Raw genomic sequence first — 19,888 nt, 5'->3', positions numbered from 1 at the left:
TTCTTCGGTCAAAGGTTAAATTGGGAATTTTACCATCATTTGCTTTCACAGGACCCCCTAAGAAGAACGTCGCCCCCATGTCAGCAAGAAGCAATCTTAGAGGATGACATCCCCTCTCCCAACAGAGTTTGCCCTCAGGATTAGGGACATCTTTTAGTGGTTGGTTTAGGGTTGATGGGATGGGGTGATATTTTTATGGACTTAGGGGTATTTAAAAAAAAAGAAGAGGAAGAAGAAGGGGGATTAACTGGTTTTATGGGATGATTGGTATTTGTAAATTACTGTTTATAGAAAATTGTATTGGTACTGTTTCTTGTATATTGATATACTGAATATTGAATGTGAGTGTTCCTACCTCTATTTTTGTATGAGTATGCTTATAACTTTGTCTATATTGTATTGATACATCTACCATATTACAATGTACATTTCTACCTCTGATACTATGACATTGTTTACAGTTGAAGATCATTGTCTTCATATATTGCACAGTTGTTTATTCTTTTAGTCTTCAAGTTAGATAGGTATTGAGAATTATGTGTTTGTCATATTTATTTTTAAGTAAATCAGGCAACGCCACTCTACTCCCGAGAGAACATTGAGCACCAAAGACACTCCACTGGGAGTTTGTCTTCTTCGCAGAATCGGCCTTTGGGTTAAGAAAAGCCCATACCTCAAATTCTGACAAAGATACAGAATATCCCTAAGTGGATGAAACAGGATTGTCTTATCCTGCCAAGACAGGGTAGGATAGTTCTAAGAATGGTATGTCAGTTATGTTAGGCCTTAGCCAAAGTTGGTTGACTCAACATTGCAAACGAGACTTTGGGTGATTGCCCAGGTAGTCAGTTGTCTCTGTCAATTGTTGCACATTTTGGATATCTCTCGTTTGTTAAGTAATATTTATTCCCTTCTCAGATCTTTGACGGAGTTGAAGATTATATAATTGTAGTTACTCTCTATGTTATTTAGACTCCTTGATATAGAATGTTTAGCAAAACTTTTGTTCTCAATATTGTTTGTTATATTTACTATTTGTTATTATTGTTTATAGTTGTATTTGGTTTAGTTCTATCTTATTTAGACAAAAGGGAGAAATGTAGAGATATAGCCCCACCCATTGGGGGCATGTTCGCCTCGGGCTAATGTTTACTGATAAATCTGCCGGGTGTGATCCCAGCAGCCCTTTTTTTCTCTGCTTTTCTTGTTCTCAGCAGGAACCTGTGGTCCTGTAAGTCTATTTTCTTATTAACGCTGTGTATATTTTTATAATCTTTCTGCATTCATTTACGTCGTCACATTTATATAACACAAAGCAGCAGGATATTTCAAAAGATTATGAGGTAGCAAAGACATGTGATAGGTTTACCTCTTAGGCTATTGCATTGACCACATATGTCCCAAAATTTTAAGATATTAGATAATTCACTAAGGAGACTTTAACATGTAGTACATTTATGGTTCAGGGAATGTTAATCTGAGATATCTGGTTCTATCAATGACAAGAGTTAGTTACCATTTACATATATGCTATTGTTTAAATTGCATTCCACTAAATGAATTTTAGAGTCCGTTCTAATGTTGGTTCTAAAAGTTAAGTAACATTTCCCTTGTATTTTTATCAACGAATCCATATATATATATATATTACCACTCTACCTATTATTTCATCTGTTCATCTATCTGTCTATTAAGTCTTGGCTTCTTTTGGTGGTGTTGTAATAACTTACTATGATAAAAACAGCAACTGAAGGGCAGTGCCGTTTATTGTTTCCCAAACTTCCAGAGTAATAGAGTCTATTATGATGGAGAAGGCATAGATTTATATAGGGAAGGCATGGCAGCAGGAAAAGAAGATAGACAGGTCATAATGGATTCATATTCATGAAGAAGAGAGTAAACAAAGGAGTTGGGTCGATAACTCTCTTCTTCTAGTAAATCACCAATTCTTAAAAGTTTCATCACCTTCACAAAAATTACCCTTATATAGGGACCAAATATTCAAACCCATGTGGCTATTAAGAATATTTCACATCCAAATTACAATATACTACTTACTAATTTATTATTCCCTCACATACTTTAAAAAAAAAACCCAAAAGTGAACAATGGTAATCAAAACTACAAAAAAAAAATTTGGTTTTCATCTAATAAGTTATATAGTTCCAAATATTTATTTTAAAAACAAGAAAAATCTGCATGTACACAATTATGCAATCAAATATTTTGGATGAAAACAATAGGAAACCCTCCAGTGTGTATGGGAAAATATGTGGATCATGAATTAACATGGTAATAAAAAACTGACAATCTAAAATAATACCTACATAATCATTGTTTTGATGAATTTATAATAATTCAAGAATCACAAACCACTAAATATGTATAGGCACAGAATAAGTAAGAAGAAATGATTTCACAAACACCGTATAGAGTGGATTGTTATACCAAAACTTCTTTCAATGTTCAAACTTTGAATGCCCATTTACATTTAAGAAGTAATGCAAATTGTATGTCATTTATTGCAAATTAAAATGATAATTTACATAATTTTTTCTCTTATGCTTAATTTTATGTTTTTATATTAAAAGTCAACATTTTCAACACTGATTATTTTATATAAAATTTTAAAGGTCTTGTTATATTTAAAATACTTAACAACTTGGGGATTTATATTAATTGTTGTGGGGTTTTCCATGCAACTTTCCTTCAGTATAATAAAGGATGGCAACAGATTCTGACTTTTAACGTATTCTCAATATTTTGTAGGAAAATGGCTGAGCCACTAATAATTAAGGCTAACAAAAATAAAAAATCTTATTTAAAATAAAATTGTTTAACTTTAACTATACAGCAAAGAAAAGAATAGCATGGACACCATTATTTTTAAATTAGTTTTATATGCAGCTTACCAAATACTTACATAAGAATAAAATCTTTTTTCAATAAGGAATTACTAATATAAAACATATAATGACTTTTGTGCAAGATATAATCATCTACATTTTATAAGAATGTATATTTAGGTAATGTATAAAAATCAAGCTTTAATAATCAAACAAAAATGGGAATTATTATGCCAAGAACATAATTACAAATAAAAATATTCATGTTGTTCTTATGATAGTGTTAATTTCTACTATGCTATATGGAAGAAAACATATCCTTTTTATTATTTCTCAGGTTTCATTAACCCCTGCTTTACATAATAACATTTTCTTTCATTTTAGTATATCTGAAATTTAGAATTAAATACATTTATTACTTTATTTCAAAGAAAAAGATATGTCCTTAATAATTTTGCAGCTTAACTGGAAAATACTGTATACAATTATAGCAAACAGTAATAATGTTTTAGTAATTTCATTAGTCTAACCAGGAATCTAAGAAAAATAACAATGTTGGGTTAAAATTATCTCAGGGCCTTTACCTTGAGGCCTGTAGGACAGAAAAAAGCCTGGCTCAAATTTGAAGGATATTCTCAAAGCTACCAAGTGAGAATGAGACAGCAAAATCTAGGTAGACACCCTCCAGCCAGAAAGTGGGCTTGGCTATCTCTCATTGGCTGGAAGTACCCCTGAATCACATCAGCTTTTATGATGTCACTTAACCTATATAAGCTGACACTCACAGTAATAAACTGAGTTCCTCCTTTGATTTGACTTTCTATTGTGTTTGATCCCAGTGCTAAGTGGTCATTCAAGGTGAGTAAGACCCCATGATGGGTAATGCTACTTCACACAAAAATGGCCTAGTGCTGAAGGCGCTGAGATATACGCTACTCTCCCGAGGCCTGAAATTTTCAAAGCACAATGAAATCCAGACATAGGAGGATATAATTACCCTGGCCCCCTGGGTACACAACACGAATCGTTTCTCATTGGACACGTGGAACCTGGTAGAGACTCTGGCCAGAGAAAGGCAAAACCACTTGGATATACCCCCAACATTAGGATTCTATCCAACTATTATGGTCCTTAAGGCATGTTTTCACCCTGCTGCTCTGCCTACCCCAACGGTGGGTAAGGAAAAAGCCAGAGACTGGTAGAAGTCTAAAGAATCTGAAAATAATCAACTGGCTAGAAGAGCCGGGGTAAAGTACACAGGTGAGGTACAGGAAAAGGCCAAATATCAGGAGTGGTCTGAATAATCCAAAAGTAACCAACTAACAAAAAGAATAAGAAAAAAAAAAGACAGATGAGGAGGAAGATCAAAAATGGCCACAATTTACTGAAGAGCAATCCCAGGGGGAAGGAATATGACAGGCAGGTGCAAAGACAAAAAGGAAAGTAAATATTGTCTGTGAGGTCTGGAGCAAGTTAGAAGATGGACCCACTGAATCACCTATAGCTGGAATCTTGTAAAAACCATGGCAGCCATTTCTGGACTTTATTTCCCATGTGCAGACAAGACTTGAGAGGAAACTGGCCCCCCAATGGGTTTAGAGTTAAATTTACTAAGCTGCTAGTCTGGGAAGGTATGATGCAAGATACTAGGATGGTTTATGCTGGCCTTAGGGAAGATTCTGTGAGTCAATTGTTTGTGGCATAACAGAATGTCGGAAGCCAGTCACATACCAAGCAGACTCTTGTGGTGGCCCTTCAGGCCCAGACCCAAACTCTTACCTCTTCTATTACTCAAGCCCTGGTTGCTGGACAGCAAAAGCAAACACCTTGGAAATGTTTCTTATGTGGTCAAATGGGACATTTATGAGGGATTGTTAACAAAAGGGCAATAAGACCCAGGTGCAGAAGGGACCTCCTCTATCTCCCTGCCTTTGGTACCACAAGGGATACCACTGGGGCTCAGAATGCTTCTCCAAATTTGATATAAATCGGAGAACCATTGCAAATCAACCTTTAAACTAGATGGGGGCACCTTCTAGCCCCCTTAACCAAAGGAAGGAAAGATGCACCTTCAGTTAATTAGACCATTCCAATGGTAGAGGGGTTCCAACCCAATATGACTATAATCTTTGGGGTCAAATATTTCAATGCCTGATAGATACAGGAGTTGACAGGATGGTCCTCAGAAATGAAGAGGTCATGACCAGCTGTGATCTCATAATTGAGCTGCCTATCACAGGAGTTGGGGGAAGGTCTATGTCCCATGAAATGACCAATTCCATAATTTGGGTAGGGACAGACAGAGACAAAGGAAATTCAGGCCTCAGATTCTCCTGTGGTTGTCTACAAACCTCAAGGTACAAGATTTATTTGGACAAATGGATGCCATTATTACCACTGACCTTCTAGCCGTTTACGATAAAGCTGAGCAAGGTGTCATTAGGCAGACTCCTGACACCTGGATTCACACCAAAAGTAGACACCACTGCTCCCAAGGTATTCCCCATCAGGTGGGAACCTGGTAAGCTGGTATGGGTGGAGCAGTGGCCATTACCCGAATTTAAACTTAAGATGCTCAAGGAAATCACCAAAAATCTGCTTAAAGAAGGACAGATAAGGCCCTTGATGAGCCCCTGGAACAGTCCTGTGTTTGTGATAATGGGAGCAGGAGAAAGTTACAGGATTTACAAGCAATCACTGTCTATATGGGACTAGTAGGGTCCCCTCTAAGGGGCTTACTTTGGGGCCCAGGAACCCCCTCCCAGTTTCACCTTGCTGTAAATGATCTAAAGGACTGATTCTTCTAAATTCTTCTTGTTGAGGAAGACTGCAAAAAAATTTGCCTTTTCCATCCCTACAGTTAACTCCTCTTGACCTGATGAGAGATATGAATGAACTATTCCCCCACAGGAGATGGCCAATAGTCCAGCCTCTTGCTAACAATATTTGTATAGTACCTTCTATTTTTATTTTGACAAAGATAATACCCTCTAAGGTGATATGCAAGATATTCATCAGTATGGCTATAGGATAGGGTCATTTCAGGTTCCCTTTCCTCAGTTGCCCAAGGTACTAGCTGGGGACATCTCCCTGGACACCTGTGAGCCCCTCTAGAGTCAAGTCTCTTGCCAACCCTAAGATGGCTCCCTTAATTATGATATATATTTCTGAAGCATAGCCTGTTTGAATGCTCACCTTCCTGGACCTAGATAGGAGTGGGAGGACCATGGACTTCCCTCAGGGCAGGGAATTTGGACTGCTCGTCAGTACCTAGAGGGAGGGGGAATGGAGTGGGGGGAGGGGGAGAGGAGTGGGGAGAGGGGGAAGGGAGTCGGGGGAGGGGGCGATGAGTGGGAGGAGGGGGAGGGAAATGGCAAATGGGGAGGAGGAGGAAATTTTAAGAAAAAAGAATAAAATAAAGAAAAAAGATAATACCCTCTTATATATTTATATTGATGATGTAACCATTGGACATTTGGAGGAATCAGGACTAGTTCTCTGGGTGACCACTACTGTTAATATCTTCCAAAATTATGGCTGTAAAATAGCCCTGAACAAATTGCAAATGGTACCCCTATTTCATATATCAGAATCCCAATTAACACTCACTGAAGCTGAAGTCAATGGATGCCAATTAATGTTGCATGTGCCTTTTATTTTATTGGGGTTACAAAAGATAGTGGGAGAAATGAACTGGGTAGACCCTGGTTGCCTGTAGGGACTGAGATGTGTTATATGACCTCCTAAGACAGGGGTAACCTTATGATATCATTTCCTTACCCCATGGGGGCCATCAGGCACTCTCTGAATTCATCAATGAGCTCCATCAGGCTTCTTTGGTGAGATAGAATCCTTGCATTCAAATACAAGGCTAGATATTATTAGGAAAAAAAAGACCATGCTGGCTGCCATTGTTCAGCAGTCACAACCACTAGAATGGGTACATACCACTCTGGGAGGCACTCCAGGACTGTACTCTCTAGTCTATCAAATAGCTGATATGATCATAAAAATGCCTATGCCATTATGGAACAGTCAATATTAAGGATTTAGAATGGGTGGCCAGAAATTTTTCTTGATTAAGCCTCACCATGGAGGGATTTCTGGAGACCCTGGACACCCACTTTGTGGAGTCCCAGTTAGTCAAGCTATATAAAGAAATACACTGGAGAGTCCCTTTAGTCTTTTCTTCTAGGCCTCTGCACCAAGCATTCACTGTTTGCACAGATAGTGGGAAGAATGGAGCTGTCTTTGTAATTTTCCCTGTAGGGGGGACCAAGACAAAAATTACCAAAATTCTCCTTTCTGAGATCCACTCAATATAAAAAAATGATGGCCTCTTTGTCCTACAAGAAGTCTCAGAGTCCTGCAACCTCTATTCAGACAGTTATTATGTATGTGGTGAACCTACTGCCATACTTGCCTTATGACCATATTAGATTGGTTGCTAATCCTATTTCTGCCTTAATGATACAACTCAGATTTATCTTAGAAGGTAGAGAAAAGCATATGTATATATATCCTACATCTCAGAGGACAACAAAACCTCTCTAGCCACATTTCCCAAGATAATGCTGCTGTGAATGCTTCAGGGGCCTGTGTCATAGAGGTCTCAACTCTGCCCATACAAAATATTACCCAAATGTATTACTTAACTCATGTCAACTGGAGAGGACTAAAATATGTATACCCCCAGTTCTTCGCAATAGAATTAAATATAATTGTTCATACATGTAAGACTTGCCAAGAGTTTCTCTGCATCTACTCCTTTACAAGGGCCAGGGGTGAACCCAAGAGTGCTAGGATCCAATATCATCTGGCAAACAGATATAACACATTACCCTCCATTTGGCAAGTTAAAATATATTTTTGTGACTATAGACACATACTCTAAGGCATGCTGGGATACTCCCCACTCAGGGGAAAAGGTAACCCATAACAAAAACCTCTTCTTGAAATGTTTTCCTATGTTGGAACTACCACAACAGGTCAAGACCAACAACAGTCCCTGTTTCATAAGTAAAACATTAAATTGTGTAGGAGGTCCTTCTGTCTATGTGTTGCCTTTATTGATTAATGAATAAAGAAACTGGTATGGCCTATATCAAGGTAGAAGGAAGGCAGAGTCAGAGAGAAGCCATATTTCTGCTCTGATTATGTTAGTGTGTTTGTGTAGCTCATTTGAAAATATAATGTATAATTAAGAAATATAGGTTAATAGAGGGTCATCTATAATAGTTAAGATTCTAGTCATGTTAGTTAGGTTTTCTATATATAGAGAGATGTATTTTAGATAATCTTCAAACCTTTCAAAGACCTTTAGAATATGGCATTTAAAATGTTTTAATAACTTAGCACTTTTCAAGACAATGAAATACATCAGCTCCTGGCAGCACCAATAACATTAAGAGGAAGATGGACATTGAAGAGGTTCCTCATGAAGTTGGTTAACAATTTGGGCAAGAAACTGTGCTTGCCTGGACTGCTTTATGAACTGGACATGCACGTCCCACAGAGAAATGATTGCTGAACTTGCCTAAAGTTGAGACACTCCTTCAGGGTTCCTGCTTCATGACTCTGTGAAACATTCTGTAGAACACAGAAGAAAGTGACTGACAAGCTGCCAATATAAGACAGAACTGTCTTTGAAATTTTCTGTTTCATGGAAAAGTCTGCTAGATACTATGGGCCTGCAGTCTGATGATGGATGCTCTAGCAATACAAAAGATCTTTGGGTGATCGTCTAGGCAGTAAGGTGTTTCTGTCAATTCTAAAGTTTTAGAAGTTGCTTACAATGTATTTCCTGTTTACTTAGGTAATATATATCCTTCTGGAGTCTTTGATGGAGTTGAAGAATTTAGTTACAGTTATAGTTTTTCTTAGTTATGATAAAAGATAAAGTATATGTAAATATTATAACTGTAATTCTTGCTTGATAACTGCTTTGTTATATGTAATTTTACTATGTTAAAGTTAAAGCCTTCCTTTTCGTTTAAACAGAAAAGTGGAAATGGTGTATGAAGTTCTTCTGTCTATGTGTTGCTTTTATTGGTTAATGAATAAAGGTACTGGCTTGGCCTACAGCAAGGTAGAAGGAAGGCAGAGTCAGAGAGAAGCCATAGAACCACTGCCAGAGTCAGACATGCCAAAGCTTTGCCAGTAAGCCACTGCCATGTGGCAATACACAGACTAATGGAGATGGGTTAAATTAATATGTAAGAGTTAACCAATAAGAAGCTAGAGATAATGCTCCAAACAATGATTAATTAATTCAGTTTCTGTTTGAATATTTCAGGACTGAGAAGCAGGGAACCAACAAGCAGCCTTCTCCTACAACTGCCCACTCAGGGGAAAAGCTAACCCATGCCAAAAGCCACTTTCTTACAATGCTTTGCTACGTTGGGACTACCATAACATGTCAAGATTGACATTAGCCCCTGTTTTCTAAGTAAAACATTAAAAGAATTCTTCCTGAGATGGAATATATCCCATACAACCAGGATCCCACACAACCCAACAAGGTCAAGCAATTGTTGATAAACATCACCAATATCTCAAAGAGGTCCTTATAAGACAAAAAGAAGTTTCCCCCATCTATAACTGCAAAAGATGTTATTAACCATCAGTATTTTAAATTTTCAAAAATCAGATAAACAAAATAGATTCCAGAAATATTGGGGATGCCTACCAATGATGCCCTGCCCAAAGGTTAGATAGAAGGATCATTCCACTAAGCAATGGAAGAGCTCAGATCCCTTGTTGATACAAGGCCGAGGATATGAACGTGTCTTACCAAACCGAGGGGAAATGTCTGTATGGCTACCTGCTCATAACTTAAAATTTCTCCCCTCCCCTCAGGACAATGGGGAAGATCAAGATGACCAATAAAGAAAGAAAGAGGTTATGGCAGACAATGCTTGAATTCAAACACAAGAAAAGAAAAATCACCAATGACCAAGGGAGACTGACCCTTGAGGAAAGAGTTGTTTGTTTATCTATTTCAGGTGGCCCTCCCAGTGGTAATCATGTTAACTCTTCTCACAGGGATCAAGGTTCAGGCAACAATCCCCCACCAACCACATAAGGATCTTGTCAAGTGTTGGCACTAGAGGGATCGTAAACCAGACTTCTCAGATGGCGATACCCTGAACGTAATGGCCTGACCTGATGTTTGACCTCTGTGATCTGGCATGTGGGAGCTGGAATGTGGGAGACTGGATCCCAGGGATCAAAGGGAGACCTGAATGCAGAGGCTCTCAGGGGTGCACCTTACCCCACACATCTTACCCTAAAGAGCCTGAGTGTATTCTTATGTCCTTAGGAGACATGCCCTCCTGCAAACACCTTTTTATGTATGCCCAGGATGCAACCGGAATGCCTCCACTATTAGAAACTGCAGGTAGTGGGGCTCATGATTACTATTGTTCTTCCTGGGGATGTGAGCAGACTGGGACTGGACACTGGATAAAACAACATGGAGATATAATGATCTCTAGGGTCTCCCAGGTACCCCTATACCAGAAACCCGTATATGGAAGATGCACTCTATTTAGATGGGTATTTTGGGATCTACCAAGAGCCAGGAGTTACCCCCTGCCTCTCTGAGCCACCGGTCATTTAGCATAATAATACTTACTTGCTTTTATTAATTTTTCCTCATGTACTTTACCACATGCAAGAAGAATTCCTGGCCTGAAGGCATAAGAAATAGCCCCAAACGACCCTGCCATCACCACATTGATGGGGCTAGTGATGGACTGCCCTGGGCACCTCATAACTGGTGATTTTATAAGAAGAAATGGGAATAATTTGCTTACAATTGACAGCAACCTTAGGAAATAACTGTATTACGTTATTTACAAAATTTTTGGATTCCTTAGCAAGGGTAACCTTACTAAATAGGAGAGATTTGGACTTGTTGTTTATGGAATTGGGAAGAATTTTGCAGGGTACTTGGGGAAAAATGTTGCTTCTATGCAGATCATTCCAGGATACTTACAAGCATCCTAAAAGTGTTAAGAAGAGATATTGATTATTTTAAGTCAAGGATCTCCTAGGAGACCTGGTTAAATTGGTCCCCATGGCTTACCACACTCATCTCTTCCCTCATTGGGCCAATGGCTATTTGTTTATTTATCTGTCTTTTTGGACTATGTGTTGTCCAAAGGCTGAAACATGCATTCCAAAAACAGATACAACAGGTAAAGCTAATGCCCCTTATAGTACATTATGATAGTTTTGACACATCTCACCCCATGGATGAACTCTCAAATTGGGGGTGTCAAGGCTGAAGCTCTGGATGGGGTGGCAATGACCGGTACCCTCTCTCCTGTGGGCTATTCTAGCCTGGTGACTGGAGTTAGGGGTGGGATATAAAACAAGAAGAGGGAGATGTTGGGCCAAAATTATCTCAGGGCCTGTAACTCAAGGCCTGTAAGACAGAGAAAAGCCTTGCTCGAGTTTGAAATATAGTCTCAAAGCTACTCAGTGAGGATGAGACAGCAAACTCTCAAGCCAGAAGGAGGGCTAGTTGACAAGGAATTCCATTGAAATTACCAAGAGTCTTGATGCCATATATTATCATGGCATATTTGGGGAGAAATATAGAATGGCTCATGAGAATGTCAAAACACAGTTTATCAAGCCCTTCAAGTAGAGAACTCTCTACTTGACCCTAGGATTCAGTTTGGCTTAGTAACAGTTGTTGATTCAGGGTAAACAGCTGGCATCTGTTACTACACTTATTGCCTTCCTGTACTTGCCTCATTCTGGCTGTGATCGGGCCCTCTCGATGTACAGATGAACTCATCTCTTAATCTTTACTCTACCCTGACCTCACATAAGTTTGTCCCTAGGAAGGCAGCTTTTCTTTCCAGGGTTTTCAGATCATTGACTACAGTGATGAATCAGTATACAACATTATTCTGTCATAGTAAACTGTCTGACTGACCATGTGGTGAGGGAAATGGGAGTTTTTTTGCATCCTGTTCCCAGGACATTAAATTATGTTGACTTAGCAGTTTTACTTCCAGACAGGGGATCACTCCTGCCAGGAGACACAATAAATATGTCATTAGAATAGAAGCTCAGACTTCTCAGTCACATTGGACTTTTGGCACCCTTGAGCCAACAGAGTAAGAAATAAATAGCAGTGTTAGAATTGGTGATTGATCCAGATTACTTGGGATTGTTTCTCCACAATGGAGGTAAGGAAGGTTTCTCTTCTCTTCTACTATGTCCTGTGATTGCTGCCAATAAAAAATTCCATGAGACCCCAACTCAAAAGAGAATTACAGGCAACTAAGGAAGACTGAAAGCAGAAAAGATACTCTTCCCCAGGGAAGAGCACAATTAGTTATCCTATACCAAATGGCCCTGAAATCATGCTTACCAATAACATCATACAGATTAAGGTTGTACATTGGTATATATATATATATATATATATATATATATATATATATATATTTGCTATAATAACTACTTAAAATGAGAGTGTGAATTTGAAAGAGAGCAAGGCTTTATGGGAATATTTGGAGAGATGAAATGGAAGAAAGATATTGCAATTACAAATATTTGTATTTTGTATTATAAAATTTGTAATTACAAAAAGATGTGAAATTATATTATAATCTCAAAAATTAAAAAGAAAATTCAATAATAAGAAACTACAGTAACACAATCCAAGTATAATAATAAAGGGACAAGATCCTTCAGCGATAAAGGTATTTGTTTGTTCTTCAAGTAAATAATCAAGACCTGGTGAGCTCCTTGCTGAGGTAAGAGGAAATTGAGAATGGGTAGCAGAGGAAAAGAGTTATCAATACCAGCTAAAGCCATGCTATCATCTATAGAGTGTGGATTGTAAGTGATATGAGTGTTTCTGCTGCAGTTTGTTTAAAACATGCAAAAAATTATACAAATCATATTAAACTGATATTTATATTTTCTTTCTTCTATGTCTTTTTCATGTAATATAATGATGATTGGGATAATATCAGAGGTAAGCATTACACATCTATATTATCATGCATAAATTATGAGGCACTAAAGACTAAGCCTTCTCAAAGGAATCATGTTGCCTATTCTAAAATATATAATGTATTTGCAATTGTACATTGTTTTAGTTATTCCATATTAAGAAAATATATGAATTGAGTGTTGTTTTTATATCTAGATTATGCATGGCATAAGTAGATGTGATTGTGGGCGAAGCTGACAAGGCTTGGACCTTCAATGACTAATATCTGTTGTCACTTTGATTCCATTTATAGTCACCTAAAAACCAAGCTTCTGCACATGCTTGTGAGGGATTTTCTGGACTATGTCTTTTGATGGCACCCAATATAAAAAAAAATGGAAGGAGTTAATTTCTTTTTTTTCCTGGTTTCCCCTCACTCTGATTGAAAAGTATATCTATCCTGCTACTTGACGAAAATTAAGTACAACTTCATCTCAATGCCTACAGAGGCTGAAGACCAGTAGCTCTCCAACTATCTTCCAGAAATCTAGCAGCAAGCTTAGATTGCTGAGACAGTCATCCTCACTGAATGAACACCAGCTAAATTTTAGGCCTTTACATTATGACAAGAGCATTTGGGGATGACTTGGACTATATCCTGTGTTGGGAGGCCCTGCTGGTCAAAGATTTCAGCATACCATCTCCTAGGAGCTGTCTCTGAGCTCTGCAGCATGGATGATTCCCTCACAGCAGAGGCTTCCTGCTCTCTATCTGACCTTATTTGGAGGATGTCTTAAGACCAAGATGTCTGACTTACCTCTTATGTGACCCTTAACACAGTTTCCTGCAGGAACTTTCCCCTGATGCCCATATGGTAATCAGACATCATTTTAGAAACTTTGATATAGGACCCTGCTGCCACATATGGAGCCTTATAATAGAAGCATGCTGTTTAATGCAAATTAGGTGACACCCAAGTCACTGTTCCCAGTCTTTTTATCTCCCTTCACTCTTTAATAAGGCTGAGCTATAACAAAGAAGCTGTATCCCAGAAGGCTATTTTCATTGTACCACAAGCCGCTTGTTGCTTCAGCCCTTTCTGTCCTCTTGGCCCTCATGGCCTGATAGCCAACTAAAAGCAAAGAAAGAATGAACCTGCATTCTTGTATATATTTCCAGTACTGACCATTTGATATTAGATAATCAATTGATATGCAATTCCCTGGGGAAGACTACATCTCTAGCTCTCTGCATTCCTTAGTCCCTACAGTTTTTGTGTAGGCTTGAGACCTCTTGAGCTCCTCCATCTTTGTTAAAGTATCTATTCTTACTGTCTCTGTTCTGCTCATGTTTATGCAGTTATGTTGATTAGACTTCATGAGTATAGGTTATTTGACATTTCTAGAAGGAACAATAATCTCACAATAAACTCCCTGCTCTTTGGGTTCAACTTGTAAAAATCAAAAGTGAGGTTGATGCTAGACTTTTTCCCACTTGCAACAATATACAACTATATGAAATATGTCATTTTAACTTGAAAATGGAACAACAATCATGAATCATTTGATTCTTGAAAGAAATTAATGTAAAAGTAAGCTGACTCCACTAGTTGAAGTGAATATATTGTCTAAAGAGGTAGATCAATCTTAGTTGTCTGATACCCTCTTATATTTAGTAAGGAGACACAAGGAGGTACATAGAAATTGTAAACCATGTTACTACACTTAGAAAGTAACAAAGATAAAACAAATTAAGATATTCCTAATTTAGATTTGTTATAAGTATATTCTGCTTTGCAGAACAAAGTAATGGTATAGCATCCACACAGTACATTTAATCAAATCCTGCCTAATTCTGATCACTTGAAAACATAATCAGCTTGATACTTTTGCCTACTTAAGTTTTGACTTTTCCTATTTAAAAAAGTTAGGACAGGTGATATGTATTATGACTATAGTGGCCAATATGATTACTGAATATAAATTATTATAATTAGTTTATTGTTACTTACATAAAAGAAAAGATAATTGTTAATATATTTAGGCAAAGAAAGATGACAATTTAATATTGTATAAACAGCTGGTTTTCTGTTCCCTGAGGAAGACAGTTTCTTTTTTTTTTCTTTTAAACACTGCCTGGCCCATTAGTTCCAGCCTCTTATTGGCTAGCTCTTACATATTGATCTAACCCATTTCTAATATTCTGTGTAGCACCACGAGCTGGCTTACCAGGAAAGATCTTAACCTGCGTCTGCCTGGAGTGGGAGAATCATGGTGACTGCTGGACTCGGCTTCTTTCTCCCAGCATCCTGTTCTGTCTACTCCACCCACCTAAGGGTTGGCCTATCAAATGGGCCAAGGCAGTTTTCTTTATTAATTAACCAATGAAAGCAACAGATTAGAAAGAAATCGCTCCTACATCATTTCCCCTTTTTCTGTTTAAACAAAAAAGGCTTTCATTTTAACATAGTAAAATTACATATAGCAAAACAGTTATCAAGCAAGAATTACAGTTACAATATTTATATCTATTTTATCTTTTATCATAACTAAGGAAAACTACAACTATGTATCCATTCTTCAACTCCATCAAAGACTCCAGAAGGATATAATATTACCTAAGCAAACAAGAAATCCAAAACTCTAGAAATGACAGAGACATCTCACTGCCTGGACAGTCACCCAAAGTTCTTTGGTACTGTTGGGGCATCCGTCTTCAGCCTTCAGGCCCATAGTGTTCAGCAGACATTTCCATGAAGCAGGAAATTTCAAAGACAGTTCAGTCATTTTCTGCTGTGTCCTGCAGAATGTCTCGTAGACTCTTTCATAAGTCAGGAACCCCGAAAGACCATCTCACCTTTTGACAAGTTCAGCAGTCCTCTCTCTGCAGGTTCTTCACGTCCAGTTTATGCAACAGTCCAGGCAAGTGCAGTTTCTTGCCCAAATGGCTATCAAACTCCTTAAGGAGCCTCTTCGATGCCCATCTTCCTCTTGAAGTAGCTTGCGCTGCCAGGAGCAGACATTTCTCATTGCCATGAAAAACCCTAAATTATTAAAACATTTAAAATGCCATATTCTGCAGTCTTTGAAAGATATGAAGAATGTCTATCTAACTGAAATGTATCTCTATATATCTAGAAAATATAACTAACATAACTACAAGCTTTACTATTATTAATGATTATCCACTAGCAACCTATATTTCCTAATTATACATTACATTTTAAAATGAACTACACAATTATAATACCTTAATCAAGATCAGAAATACATATACATATAACAAAATTTACCTTAAAATCCATACCAATGCAAATTATTCATATCTATGTTCTATCCCCCTTTAAATGTAAAAGAACATTTATAAACCATATTTGGGAACATGGGTGCAGTTTTTTTCTCTCCAAACTGCTTCCTGCTGAATGGGGGTGTTGTTATTTAGGTCTTTAATGGTATAACCTGTGTGCTTGATTCATCTCAGTTGGCAGATGAGCGAAGTAATTTTTTGAGGGTGTTCACAGCAACCTTTCAAGAGGGCGTGGTCTATCATACTATATTGGGATAGAAACAATCCAAAGAGTCTCATCCTCTGTGAAAACAAAAGAAGAAACTCTTTTCCAAAGTATCATATCCTTAGATACAAATTCTGAAGTCAAGGCATTTTCCAAATATCTAGGTTGGATTAGTTCAGCAGCATTTATAAACAAGTATCTTTTAGCAGCTGATGTTTCTTCCTCAGCATTCAAACAATTCAAAGAAAGCATAATAGCACACAGTATCAAGATTCTCTGTGTATTTTCCATCTTTGTGCCTCTTTATTTTAACCTCTCTTTCATTTATTTTTACTTTTATTTTATATTCTCTGTATATCTCTGTTCTGGAATAACTCTGTAGACCAGGCTGTCCTTGAACTCTCAGAGATCCAACTGTCTCTGCCTCCCAGGCATAGGGATTAAAGGTGTGTCCTGACACACCTTGAAGTCACAGAGGTCAATCTACCTCTGCTTCCCAAGTGTTGGGATTAAAGGTGTGTACTACCACACACAATTACTCTCTTTCTTCCTCTTTTTACTTTTAAGAACTTTAACTTTTAGCCTGCATATATTTTTAAACACACTGTAAATCATTTAAAGGTTTTCTTTGTCTTTGAATCTCTCTTTACTGTATATCTCTCTTTTTCTGACCACATGAGTCTTTAATTTACCAAGCAATATCAGTAGGACGAAAGCCATGGCTTTGATGGCTGGATCCAGCACATTCCTTAGCTTTCCAGCCTCATGGCGGAGGTACCGGCTGTAGCCACTTTTATTGCCACAAGTCTAAGTCTATGGCGTTTCAAGGTCCCTGCCAGCAAGCAAGCTGCAACAGACAACACTCAAGTCCTCTCTCTGTAGTCGGCCCTCCTGCCTCAAACAGTCAGTTTGCCCTGGCCGGAAGGCCCAGAAAGCCGTCATTTTAAAACAACTCAGCTTTTTTCCTGCTACTTTTGAAAACAAACAAGCATTCAGTCGGCTTTTATCAACACCATTTAAGTGTTTCGTGGCAGGACCTCTTAAGAGTTGTAGGGTTTTGCAGCTAAAGCTGAGTCAGGAAGCCTCTCTTAGATGAGAGTGCTTGCTTGCCTCTAGCAAGCAGAGCAGACCCAAGAAATTGCTGCTACCACATCTGTTGTAATATGAGCGGCGGGGCTGCGTCCCCGGCACCCGGCCGCTCGCATGGCTTAGCTTATGCCCCGAAATAATTACACGGAAACTGTATTCTTTTGAACACTGCCAGGCCCATTAGTTCCAGCCTCTTATTGGTTAGCTCTTACATATTGATCTAACCCATTTCTAATATTCTGTGTAGCCCCACGAGCTGGCTTACCAGGGAGGATCTTAACCTGCGTCTGTCTGGAGTGGGAGAATCATGGCGACTCCTCACTCGGCTTCTTTCTCCCAGAATTCTGTTCTGTCTACTCCACCCACCTAAGGGCTGGCCAGGAAAGATCTTAACCTGCGTCTGTCTGGAGTGGGAGAATCATGGCAACCAGGAAGACAGTTTCTTACAATATCACCATTCATTAGTTGCCTATAATCCTTAGTACAAGGTTAAACTCTTTGCTTGAATATATATATATATATATATATATATATATATATATATATATATATACAAGCAGTATTGTAAGGACTGAATAGGTTATATTTAGTAATATATATATATATATATAATGACAAACAATGAAAAAAGGCTATAAATTTTGTAGAGAGTGAAGTGTATATATGGGAGTATATATATATATATAATGACAAAAAATGAAAAAAGGCTATAAATTTTGTAGAGAGTGAAGTGTATATATGGGAGTGTATGAAAAGTTGAAAGGAAAATGGAGGTGATGTAATTATATTATAATCTCAAAAATTAAAATAAATAATTTCAAAGAGGGACATGATGATATCCGATAGCTCAATAACCATAAATGGAAATTCACATTAAATTAAAATGTTTTAATATATATTAAATTAATTGTTTAAGATGCAATGAGTTCAATATGCAAAAAAAGAGAGGGCTGAATATTGGAAAGGAAAGAGACAACAATTTAAAGTGTGATTTTAGAGAAGGAAAAGGAATATAGAGAAGAACAAGAGACACATGGAAAATGTAAGTAAAAACAAATAGCTTCCTTACATGGCTGGACTATTAATATAATGTTACCATAACAGCATTAGTTTTTATATTATTGCTGTTCAAATCAACTATCCTATTATTAGAATAATAAACAATGGTACTTTTCTATATATTTAAAAATTTTAATATTGAAAAATCTATTTGTGTTATTATATTAATAGCTCAGAGACAATAACAAATCACCACAACACTGCAGGTGATATAAAGATAAAATAGATATTCTGTAACTTCCAAATGAATTATTTCTTGAATTGTGAAAAAGTATTTTGTAGACCATACTGGGTTTTTATTCCATTCCTTTTTAAATATATTTTTAATTTAAATAGAATTATGTAATTTTTCTCTTTCCCTTTGCTTTTTCCAACCTCACACTGGTACCATTTCTCCATGCTTTGCCATTCCCTCCATTGATGTAGGTGGGTCTTCTGTATATGTGTTGCTTTCATTGGTTAATTAATAAAGAAACTGCTTGGCCTGATAGGTCAGAACATAGGTGGGTGGAGTAGACAGAACAGAATGCTGGGAAAAAGGGAAGTGAAGCAGACACCATAGCCCTCCTCTCTGAGATGGACGCAAGTTAGAAACTTCCCAGTAAGCCACCACCTCGTTGTGCTACACACATTAATATGCTACCACACCTTGAACTCCCAGAGATTTGTCTGTCTCTGCCTCCCAGGAATTGGGATTAAAGGCATGTGCTACCACACCTTGAAGTCACAGAGGTCAATCTACCTCTGCCTCCCAAGTGTTGGGATTAAAGGGTTGTACCACCACACCGAACTACTCCCTTTTATTTTTCTTTTTTACTTTTAAGAATTTTAACCTTTAACCTGCATATATTTTTAACACATAATAAACCATTTAGAGGTTTTCTTTGAATCTATCTTTACTGTATATCTCTCTCTTCTTCTGACCACATGAGCCTTTAATTTTCTAAGGAATATGGGTAGGATTAAAACCGTGGCTTTGATGGCTGAATCCAGTCCATTCCTTAGCTTTCTGTGATTTCAGCCTCATGGCTGAGGTACATGTTTATTGCCACAACTCTATGGTGTTTCAAGGTTCCTGCCAGCAAGCAAGCTGCAGCATTATGCCCACAGACCACAATCAGTTGGACTGCCTGGCTGAAAGAGTCAAGAGTTTGCCCTGGCAGGATGGTCCAGAAAGCTGGCATTTTAAAATGGTGCAGCTTTTTTCCTGCTATAGCTGAAAACCGAAAAGCATGCATTCAGCTTTGGGACATAACGACTGTGGAATCTGGGCAGGACAGAAACCTCAGACAACAATTTTTAGAAATTTTAAATATAAGCCAACAACATATGAAGTTTCAAAACCTCAGATAAATAATTCTTAGAGTTGTAATATAAAAGTAATTGATCATTTTAATATAAATGTAAGAAAAACACAGAATT

General features: G+C 37.7%; 1 protein-coding gene across 11 annotated transcripts in view; it reads right to left on the bottom strand.

Moving 5' to 3' along the window:
- The window catches only part of Pcdh11x (protocadherin 11 X-linked), a 596,387-nt gene that overhangs the window by 438,688 nt on the left and 137,811 nt on the right, over positions 1 to 19,888 (bottom strand). Inside the window, exon 4 of one of the 11 annotated variants that reach the window (XM_057760430.1) lies at positions 7,013 to 7,034. The exons of the other annotated variants lie outside the window; for them this stretch is intronic. Coding sequence (XP_057616413.1) covers positions 7,013 to 7,034 — 22 coding nt within the window. The remainder of the gene's footprint in view (positions 1 to 7,012; positions 7,035 to 19,888) is intronic. 11 annotated transcript variants of the gene reach the window in all.

Source organism: Chionomys nivalis, chromosome X (assembly GCF_950005125.1).
Source record: "Chionomys nivalis chromosome X, mChiNiv1.1, whole genome shotgun sequence".
Taxonomy (NCBI): Eukaryota; Metazoa; Chordata; class Mammalia; order Rodentia; family Cricetidae; genus Chionomys; species Chionomys nivalis.
The sequence above is the reverse complement of the archived record's forward strand: the minus strand, read 5'-3'. Positions and strand labels throughout refer to the sequence as shown.